A 10,983-nucleotide genomic window follows, 5' to 3' on the forward strand; every position below is an offset into this window, starting at 1 on the left:
GTAGCGATGCTTAAGTCCGTCCGAATCATGTTAGCAATTGCTGCATTTTAAGATTATGAAATTTGGCAAATGGATGTAAAGACTACATTCCTGAATGGATTTCTGGAAGAAGAGTTGTATATGATGCAACCCGAAGTTTTTATCAATCCAAAGGATGCGAACAAAGTGTGCAAGCTCCAGCGATCCATTTATGGACTGGTGCAAGCATCTCGGAGTTGGAATAAATGTTTTGATAGTGTGATCAAAGCATATGGTTTTGTACAGACTTTTGGAGAAGCCTGTGTTTACAAGAAAGTGAGTGGGAGCTCTGTAGCATTTCTAATATTATATGTGGATGACATATTGTTGATTGGAGATGATATAGAACTTCTGGATAGCATAAAAGGATACTTGAACAAGCGTTTTTCAATGAAAGACCTCGGTGAAGCTGCTTGTATATTGGGCATCAAGATCTATAGAGATAGGTCAGGACGCTTAATTGGACTTTCACAAAGCACATACCATGATAAAGTTTTGAAGAAGTTCAAAATGGATCAAGCAAAGAAAGGGTTCTTGCCTGTGTTACAAGGTGTGAAGTTGAGTCAGACTCAATGCCCGACCACTGCAGAAGATAGAGAGAAAATGAAGGTCATTCCCTATGCTTCAACCATAGGTTCTATCATGTGTGCAATGTTGTGTACCAGACCCTGATGTGTGCCTTGCTATTAGTTTAGCAGGGAGGTACCAAAGTAATCCAGGAGTGGATCACTGGGCAGCAGTCAAGAACATCCTGAAATTCCTGAAAAGGACTAAGGATATGTTTCTCGTTTATGGAGGTGACAAAGAGCTCATCGTAAATGGTTACGTTGATGCAAGCTTTGACACTGATCCGGATGACTCTAAGTCACAAACCAGATACGTACTTATATTGAACGGTGGAGCTGTCAGTTGGTGCAGTTCTAAGCAAAGCGTCGTGGCGGGATCTACGTGTGAAGCGGAATACATAGCTGCTTCGGAAGCAGCAAATGAAGGAGTTCATATCCGATCTAGGTGTCATACCTAGTGCATCGGGACTAATGAAAATCTTCTGTGACAATACTGGTGCAATTGCCTTGGCAAAGGAATCCAGATTTCACAAGAGAACCAAGCACATCAAGAGACGCTTCAATTCCATCCGCGACCAAGTCAAGGAGGGAGACATAGAGATTTGCAAGATACATTCGGATCTGAATGTTGCAGACCCGTTGACTAAGCCTCTCTCACGAGCAAATCATGATCAGCACCAAGACTCCATGGGTGTTAGAATCATTACTGTGTAATCTAGATTATTGACTCTAGTGCAAGTGGGAGACTGAAGGAAATATGCCCTAGAGGCAATAATAAAGTTATTTATATTTCCTTATATCATGATAAATGTTTATTATTCATGCTAGAATTGTATTAACCGGAAACTTAGTACATGCGTGAATACATAGACAAACAGAGTGTCACTAGTATGCCTCTACTTGACTAGCTCGTTGAATCAAAGATGGTTAAGTTTCCTAGCCATAGACATGAGTTGTCATTTGATTAACGGGATCACATCATTAGAGAATGATGTGATTGACTTGACCCATTCCGTTAGCTTAGCACTTGATCGTTTAGTATATTACTATTGCTTTCTTCATAACTTATACATGTTCCAATGACTATGAGATTATGCAACTCCCGAATACTGGAGGAACACTTTGTGTGCTACCAAACGTCACAATGTAACTGGGTGATTATAAAGGTGCTCTACAGGTGTCTCCGATGGTACTTGTTGAGTTGGCATAGATCGAGATTAGTATTTGTCACTCCGATTGTCGGAGATGTATCTCTGGGCCCTCTCGGTAATGCACATCACTATAAGCCTTGCAAGCAATGTGACTAATGAGTTAGTTGCAGGATTATACATTACGGAACGAGTAAAGAGACTTGCTGGTAACGAGATTGAAATAGGTATGGTGATACCGACGATCAAATCTAGGGCAAGTAACATACCGATGACAAAGGGAACAACGTATGTTGTTATGCGGTTCGACCGATAAAGATCTTTGTAGAATATGTAGGAGCCAATATGGGCATCTAGGTTCCGCTATTGGTTATTGACCAGAGAGGTGTCTTGGTCATGTCTACATAGTTCTCGAACCCGTAGGGTCCGCACGCTTAACGTGCGTTGACGATATAGTATTATATGAGTTATGTATGTTGGTGACCGAATGTTGTTCCGAGTCCCTGATGAGATCATGGACATGACGAGGAGCTCCGGAATGGTCCGGAGGTAAAGTTTAATAAATGGGATAGTAGTGTTTGATCTCCGGAAGGGTTCCGAAATTCACCGGAAGGGGTTCAGGATGTCTCCCGAAATGTTTGGTACGAGAACACTTTATTTGGGCCAAAGGGGAAAGCCCACGAGGCTTTTGGAAAGTGCAAAAGGAAGTTTTGCGGAGACTTGAGGATAGACCCCAGGAACCCTGGCGTCTAGGGGGTAGACGCCGGGAACCCTGGCGTCTAGCCCTGGAGTCCGAGAAGGACTCTTGCCTTTCGGGCAAAACCGACTTTGAGGAGGCTTTTACTCCAAGTTTCGACCCTGGGCTCAACATATAAATAGAGGGGTAGGGCTAGCACCCAAGACAGATCAAGAAACACCAAGCCGTGTGCCGGCAATCCCGTCCCCTCTAGTTTATCCTCCGTCATAGTTTTCGTAGTGCTTAGGCGAAGCCCTGCGGAGATTGTTCTTCACCAACACTGTCACCACGCTGTCGTGCTGCCGGAACTCATCTACTACTCCGCCCCTCTTGCTGGATCAAGAAGGCGAGGACGTCATCGAGCTGAACGTGTGCTGAACGCGGAGGTGCCGTACATTCGGTACTTGATCGGGACGGATCCTGAAGGTGTACGACTACATCAACCGCGTTGATAAACGCTTCCGCTTTCGGTCTACGAGGGTACGTAGACAACACTCTCCCCTCTCGTTGCTATGCATCACCATGATCTTGCGTGTGCGTAGGAAAATTTTAAAATTACTACGTTCCCCAACAGATAGATCTTACGTGATCGTAGGAAATTTTTTGAATTACTGCGTTCCCAACACCATCTTAGTAAATTAAACTAGTTTTTGGATATTCATTGCCCGGGCTCATCTGCATCCAGTGAATAGTAAAATAAAAAAAAATAGCAGAAACAAGAAAAACTAGATTATTTGGATGCAAAATGATTCAGTGCGCCAGGTGCGTGCAAAATTTCATGGCTAAATGACATATGAGGAGCTCATGACCAAAAAGCCAAAATGAGCAGTGCTATTTTCAGAAGTTCCTCGCAGACCCAAAATTTGTCTTTTTTTCCTACGAGCTACCGAAATGTCCAAACTGCTGGAAATTTGGCACGGACTTCATGCACATGAGCATCTCGCATCACAAACAAATTTAGTTTTTTTCTTTTGCAAAAAACAACGAATTGATTTTTTTTAAAATAATATTTTTTAATGATTTTACTGTTCACCGCGGGGTGCAGATGCACCCGAGAACCAAAACGCGCACATATTCACGGTTCAAGAGTTGTTTTTCCCCGACCAGGCATATGCTTCCTGTCCATTTTGTATTCATTGCTGGGATATCTGTATTTATTTTTACTTCTGTTGAAAACAGTAGATATTGAGACAACATTATGCCTAGTTCCGTCATTTTCATATCCTCTTCCTTCAGTCTGCGTCACTACAGTCGTGACGGCGCCCAGCATCTTGAATGAAGGCGACCATGCATGCAAACCGGTACGTAATGAATCAATCCTCTTCAGAGCATCTCCAACAGGCGCGGCAAAAGGCGCGCCCGCACGGTAAAGTTTGGTTTTAGCGCGCGCCGGCTGGTTCCGCACGCTCCAGCGGTGGCGGGAACTTACCGCGCGCGGGAAGCGTTTGCGCGCCCGCGGGAGAAAGCGGCACGCGGCGCGGTAGATTTGGCGCGCCGCTTCACGCACGCCTATAAAATCCCGCACTCGCCACGCGCACAGAACACACCCACGCGCCCTCCCCTCGCAACCTCGCCGCTTCGCCACCTCGCCGCTTCGCCGCTTTCCGCGCCACCATGCCGCCGCGCTGCCGGGGTTCTTCGGGCTACCGCGGCGTCCGCGAGCGCCCCAACGGCTGGTACTCCGCCGAGATCCGGGCCGGCGACGTCCGGAGCGCGCATGAGGCGGCCCGCGCGTACGACGCGGCGGCGTGGCGCTTAGAGAGGCCCCGGTCGCGGATGAACTTCCGCGACGTCTTCACGCGCGAGTAGGCGCAGCGCGTCGCCCCTCCGCCGCGTCTCATCACCGACATGGACCGTGCCAACCACGCTCGGCGGCAGCGCCGCCTCCTCGTCGCCGAGGAGGACGAGCGAGCCATGGCGGAGTGGCGCCGTCGCCACCCGGAGGACGTCACCGACGAGCGTGCCTACTGGGCAGAGAGGACGGCAAGGCGCCGCGTGGTGCGGGAGGACCGGCATCGGCGAAAGGCATTGGCGAATACGCAGTGCGATATTGTTGAAGCAGGTGGGAGGTCGATCTTCACGTCAGACGATGAACGTTGGGACGACATATGGCTCGATACCTCGGACAACACCGACGAGGATGATGATGGTGATGATGGTAGCGACTTGGAGTAGTTTCTATCTATGTATGCCGTAGTAGTTTCTATCTAGTTGCACCGTAGTTCTATCTATGTATGCTTTCGAACTATCTATCTAGTGGCACCGATGTAAAATACCTTTGTATCGTTTTTTATCTATGCAAAATTATAATTTAAAAAATATTGTAGAATAAGCGCGCGCTGCATTTTTAGCGCGCCTGCTGGAGCTGGGCGCGCTGCTTTTTAGCGCGCCTGCTGGAGCCAGCACTGCGCGCCGCGCCAAACCAGACGATGGACACGCGGCAAAGCAGCTTTTAGCGCGTGGCGCGTTCGGCGCCTGTTGGAGATGCTCTCACATCCTTCAACCTTCATGCCCTTTTCTTATCCGGCCTCTTCCTTCAGTCGACCTCACTAGAGTCGTGACGGCACCCAGCATCTTGAATGAAGGCGACCATGCATGTGATGCAAACGGACAACAGCTCACGGTCGAATTCACGACCAACGGGTGGCTCCGGCAGCGCGTGCGATCGGACGACGAACCAGCGGCTCATAAGCAACATCATCATCGGTGCAACAAAATAAACCACTTACCATCCAGCAGTGAGCTGTAGCTAGTACTTCTTGGTGCCGTGGTGCTGCCATGAACGTCCGCGTGCGAGCTCTCGAGACCACCCATGTCCGGCCCGAGATCATTCCCACCGGTCCGCTGTCGGATCACGGCCCCATCAGGCTCTCACTCTTCGACACCCTGTTCCTCTCGCTCCCCCCGATCCAGCGCCTCTTCTTCTATGAGGGCGACGACCTCCCGTCGTTCCCGGCGCTCGTCCGCTCCCTGCGGTCCTCCCTCACCGCCACGCTCGCCGTCTTCACCCCGCTCGCAGGCAAGCTTGCGGCCTGCCCCGATTGCGACGTCGCCATTGACTGCTCCTCCGATGCTGTCGGTCCAGGCGTGAGGTTCGTCGTGGCAGAGTACTCCGGCGACGGCGCCGACATGCGCCGGCTCGCGCGGGACACCGAGCACGACACCGAGGCGTTCTTACAGCTCGTGCCGGAGCTCGAGGTGCGCAGGCTGCCGGCGCCCGTGCTTGCAGTCCAGGTCACGCGGCCGGCACCGGCAGGGCGAGGCGATGAGGGCGGGGCAGGCGCCGTGGCCGTCGGGGTGTCGATGCACCACGCGGTGGCTGACGGGCAGTCGCTTTGGCAGTTCATGCGGGCGTGGGCCACCGCGTCGCGAGAGGGCTCGCTGGCACTGGCAGGGGTCGTGCCACCGCCGACGTTCGACCGGGCGGGGATCCTGCGGCACCCCAAAGCAGAGGTGGCTACTCGCCAGTTCGCCCAGCTCTCGGCGCCGGATCTGCCCACGGTGAACACACTCCCAGAGCTGGACTGGACTCGGCAGAGCAGGAGGACCTACCTGCTCACCGCCTCCCAAATCCAGTCGCTCAAGCGCCGCATCCTGCAACAAAGCGACAAGGACCAGCCGCCGGAGCCTCCGACCACGTTCGTCGCCATCGCGTCCCTGCTCTGGACATCCTTCGCCCGCGCCAAGCACGCGAACCACGGGGCTACTGACGACGAAGACGTGTACTTGCTGTTCCCCGCGGACTGCCGTCGGCGCCTGCGCCCGCCTCTAGACCCCGGCTTCTTCGGCAACTGCGTAAAGCTCTGCTACGCGCGGGCCAGGACAGGCGGCCTCTGCGGCCACGACAACAACCACGCACTCGCACGCGCGGCTGCGGCGGTGCGGCGTGCGATCCGCGAGCACGTGGAGGAGGAGGACCCGCTGGGCGACGCCGACCGGTGGGCGGAGACCATCCAAAGGATCCCGGCGGGAAGGCTGGCTAGGCAGGGGTCATCGCACCGGTTCATGGCGTACGAGGTGGACTTCGGGTGGGGGGAGCCGAGCCGAGTGGAGATCGTGTCGATGCTCAGCGCGGCGGAGATAGCGATGCTGGTGGGAGCGCGAGGCGGCGCGGTGCAGGTGTCCGTGGCGCTTGGCCGGGAGCACGTGGACGGCTTCGAGGCCAGCTTCCTGTCGCAGGCTTCCATCGCATGAGAGCATCACATGTATACGCAGTGTCGTGGCGTCATGTAATTGGTGATGAGTAGATACTATTGTAATTTATGAATGAGACACGTACGTATTACCATGTAATAAAAAGATATGATCATTATGTAATTTGATTACGTCTAATTAACGGGAGGGCTGTGTGTTAGTCGACCGAACAAAATTTCAATATCAGTGGAAGTCCACTGCACCGTACTACTTCTTCTGTCTGCCTTCACCCCGTCGCTGACACCCCCCCCCCCCCCCCCCCCCCCCCCCCACCCCCCCAAACCTTCCTCGGCCTACCGCGCGCCCATCTCCGCCACACGACACCGCCTCGCCGTCCCAGCCAGTCGAGCCACGGTCGCCCCGATCTTCTCTCTAGCTAGCTCCCTTCCTCCGCACCCCAACTCGATATTTTTTGGGTAGCGCTCGTGCCAATGTATTTCGTTATTAAATTTTGCAAGTATCCAATATACATCCATATGATCTGTGGATTTTTTCAGATTTTTTGAAGCATTGAAACATTTGTTTTGATTTTTTAAAACGAACTCCATGTAACTCAAGCTCCAAAATTGAATTTCCATAGACAAGAAAATAGAAGAAAAAAGTCAAATCGACCAGATTCACGATCAGCAAACTATAGCAATAAAACCATAGAAGTATAGAACTGACAACAAGCTTCTCATTTCTTGGGGGGAATGTTTGTAGACAGCGAACTGATCTTTCTGGGCGTGTCCACCATCTTCATCGCCATCGGATCTCGTTTGATCAGTTGCCCCAGATTCAAGTTTACAACTTGGCTCCAGTTGCAATTTCTTTGACCGCAACAAGGGGATTGTTGCAGATTAGACACAAGGCCGCCCGTTCTAGGCTCATTCCCCATGATCAGCAGGGACGCCTAGCTACTGGATTGGTCCACCTACGTCGTCCTCACGCTGCCGCAGAGCGCATCTGCACTCCTCTTCTCCGGACGCGACCGATGGGTGCCACGCTATCGCCAGATCTGGCTAAGCACAGCCACCCATGAACGCTCTGTTGCCGAATCTGGCTAGGTACTACCACCCACGACATGCCTCGCTGGATCAACTCACCCAAGGGCGCCCCTGCTACCATGGCAGCCTCCACGACCGACTTCGGTAATTTGCAACAAGACCCATGTTGCAAAACAAGAAACTATAACAAGATCTGTGTTGCGAAAAAAAATTGTAACTTGACCTTTGTTGTAAAAATTTCTGCAGCATGACACTTGTTGAAGAAATTTCCTTCAACAGAACATGTTATGCAATGGAACAAGATGACGCTCGCCCGCTCAATATGCCAGATCCGATGGCTCACGAGGCGACGGGTCTTTTAATAAGATCCGCCGCCCAACGCGTAGCACGCTTTTTTTGAAAATAACAAACAACAAACTTGGTGTTACAGATAGATATGATTGCGTCTGTACCGTGTGTAAAAATGTATACATAATTGGTCACGTCTAACTGAAACGTGATAGGCACGCACCTATCGACCGGTTCGGCGGCAATTTTTTAAGTCCATCTTGCCTTGCCGGACATGCACGCACACACGCGGCAGAGCAAGGAGCAGACACCAGAGACAAACGTACAATTGCATGATCAACGTCGCTACTCCGCCGCCGGCCGCCCGGTATGACCCTTTTGCTTGTGGCCCAGCGTCGTCGTGTAATCGTGTTGCAGTGCAGTGCATGATCAAAAGCAGAATGCCCCTTGGTGTTACGATGAATTAATGCATCCCAGTGTCATCACATACAGTCTTGAGTTGACACGTTGGTACGTCGTCCATACTGCTCCATCAGAGAGAGCTAGCTACTAGCAAGCGCGAGACTTGGTACGTTCGACCCGCCGCTCTAGCTTAGATCACCAGCTTCTTCCTGCATCGAGCGATCATGGGGGCAACCGCTGACCAGGTGCGAATTCTCAGCGTCACCCACGTCCAGCCTGACCGCCAGACCACCAACCTGTGGCCGCTGGCCGACGACCACACCATCATGAAGCTTTCCTTCCTCGACTCCTTCCACGTCGCCACGGGGCCGATCCAGCGCCTCTTCTTCTACGACGGCCCCGGCCTCCCGCCCTTCCCGTTCATCGCCGGCTCGCTCCGCTCCTCCCTGGCTGCCACGCTCCACGTCTTCCTCCCGCTCGCTGGCAAGCTGGCCTTCCGGCCCGCCTCCGGCCACGTCGTCCTGGACTGCTCCCCCTCCGCCGTCTCATCCTCGCGCGTCAAGTTCGTGGAGGCCGAGTTCCTGCCAGGCGCCGACGCCTTGCGCCGCCTCGCCGGCGACGAGGAGCACGACACCGAGGCGTTCGCGTGGTTGGTGCCGGAACTCGATGATGCCGGGAAGCTTCCGGCGCCGGTGCTCGCCGTGCAGGTCACGAGGCCGGCTGGCGACGGCAGAGGCGTGGTGGCCGTGGGCGTGTCCCTCCACCACGCCGTGGCCGATGGCAAGTCGTTTTGGCAGTTCCTGAGGTGGTGGTCCGCCGCGTCGCGTGGAGACTTGCTCACCGCCGTGCCGGGCGACCTCATGCCGCCGCCGCCGTTCGACCGGACGGCGATTCGCCACCGCAGGGAAGAGGAGCTCACCGCCTGGATCTTGCGGTTGAGAGCGCCAATGCTTCCTACGGTAATTATTCGATTACTCAACGACTTAGGAGTAGAAAATTAAATCAACATATATCTAAAACGACTTGCTCAATCTTGCAGTCTAAAATTATCGTGCTTCGATATATGCCTGAGAAACTGGGAATTGTTGTTTCCTCTTTTTCTGGGGGACTTTCTTTTTCTCTAGATGCAAGAGAGAGTACTGCTCCCTCTGACTCATATTAATTGTCAGATAGTATATTAGAGCAGCAATTAAATATGGGTTAGAGGGAGTACAGTACTACTCCCTCCGTTCCAAAATAGATGATCTAACTTTGTATTAAAGTTAGGGTGTGTCTAGGTCTCAGTCGACTGAGACTTAAACAAATCTCACTCAAGTGATATAGTATATGAGAAAAAAAAAACTTAAAAGAAATTTTTGTACGAATCTTAATGCAAGATCAATGGAATATAACATCGACTGAGACATAACGAAGTCTAAGTCGACTGAGACGTAGCAAAACTGTTAAAGTTAATATAAAGTTGGGTCATCTATTTTGGAACGGAGGGAGTACTTTTTTTGCGAGGATCCGAGGAAGTACCTTTGGTCTATCTGTGTTCAATAATTTTATTTACCATTCATGAATCACGGTCGGCGATTTATTCCACTGATGCATGTGTGCACTTTCGTCGAACAGCTCGGACATCGGTGGTCGTCGAGTACTGCGTGCCGGCGCACCAAAACCTTCCCTCCTCGTCGCCGACGAGATCCAGTCGCTGAAGCAACGCCTTTCACAAAAGCTGCCAAACGGCGAGCGCCTACGTCGCTATCTCGTCGCTGGCCTGGACGTGCATCGTCGGCGCCAAGATGTCGTCACACATGATCCATGATGACGACGACGCCTTCCTGATGGTGCACGCGGATGCCGGGGCCGTCTCCACCGGCCCCCTATCGACAAGGGCTTCTTTGGGAACTGTGTCAAGCCATGCTACGCGAGAGCGAGAGCGGCGAACTTGATGCCACCGCGCCACCTCGTTGAGCATAACGACGGCCTTGCCCACGCCGCCGCAGCCATCCAGGAGACGATCCGCGACGGCTTGGAGGCGGCAGGGGAAAACCTGTTCGCCAACTTCGGAGAGGTGTTGAAGTACCACATGGCGCTGCCGCCGGGGAGGGCGAGCACGGTGGGGTCGTCTCACCGGTTCATGGCGTACGAGACGGACTTCGGGTGGGGCCCACCTAGCCGCGTCGAGCTGGCGTCCATCAGCCCATTTTGCCTGATTTCACAAGAATCAAGAGTATTAGAGTATGTATTAGAAAACCTCCATATTTCGTGAGAAATATGATGATTGGACGCCATAGCATCCTTATGGAGGGGCGCGGGGGGGGGGGGGGGGGGGGGGGGGGGGGGGGCATAAGAGGAAACCACACATCATTATGAGATTCAAGAAGAGAATACTATCACTGGTACGAGCGCACCCTATTGTACCACCGGTCGTATTAGGTTTTCCCACCCAACTTTGTCAAGTAGTTTCGACCCCATGTAAGCGGATCTCAGAGTTGACAATCAGATAACCTCCAACATACGAAACATTACCGGAAACCCCACCACTGAAAGGGACCCGGAGCGGAAATCAGCAGAAGGGCACCCACCACACCAATAACTCGAGTACGAAGACCAAGACTTCAAGATCATCCACCTTCATCGTCATTCACGCCATCGCCGCT

General features: G+C 52.4%; 2 protein-coding genes across 2 annotated transcripts; both read left to right on the forward strand.

The window, feature by feature from the left end:
- Nucleotides 1-4,949: 4,949 nt before the first annotated feature.
- LOC109771082 (anthocyanin 5-aromatic acyltransferase) lies at nucleotides 4,950-6,785 on the forward strand. Its single transcript, XM_020329794.4, has one exon. It carries the CDS (start codon nucleotides 5,247-5,249, stop codon nucleotides 6,660-6,662), a length of 1,416 nt encoding a protein of 471 aa, XP_020185383.1. The 5' UTR covers nucleotides 4,950-5,246; the 3' UTR covers nucleotides 6,663-6,785.
- A 1,600-nt stretch (nucleotides 6,786-8,385) lies between these two features.
- Nucleotides 8,386-10,615, forward strand: LOC109771087 (malonyl-CoA:anthocyanidin 5-O-glucoside-6''-O-malonyltransferase-like). Its single transcript, XM_020329799.4, has 2 exons — nucleotides 8,386-9,297; nucleotides 9,953-10,615. The coding sequence occupies exons 1-2, from the start codon at nucleotides 8,563-8,565 to the stop codon at nucleotides 10,136-10,138; spliced, it is 921 nt and encodes a 306-aa protein (XP_020185388.3). The 5' UTR covers nucleotides 8,386-8,562; the 3' UTR covers nucleotides 10,139-10,615.
- Nucleotides 10,616-10,983: the final 368 nt, after the last annotated feature.

The sequence above is a fragment of the Aegilops tauschii genome, chromosome 7, assembly GCF_002575655.3.
Source record: "Aegilops tauschii subsp. strangulata cultivar AL8/78 chromosome 7, Aet v6.0, whole genome shotgun sequence".
NCBI lineage: Eukaryota > Viridiplantae > Streptophyta > Magnoliopsida > Poales > Poaceae > Aegilops > Aegilops tauschii.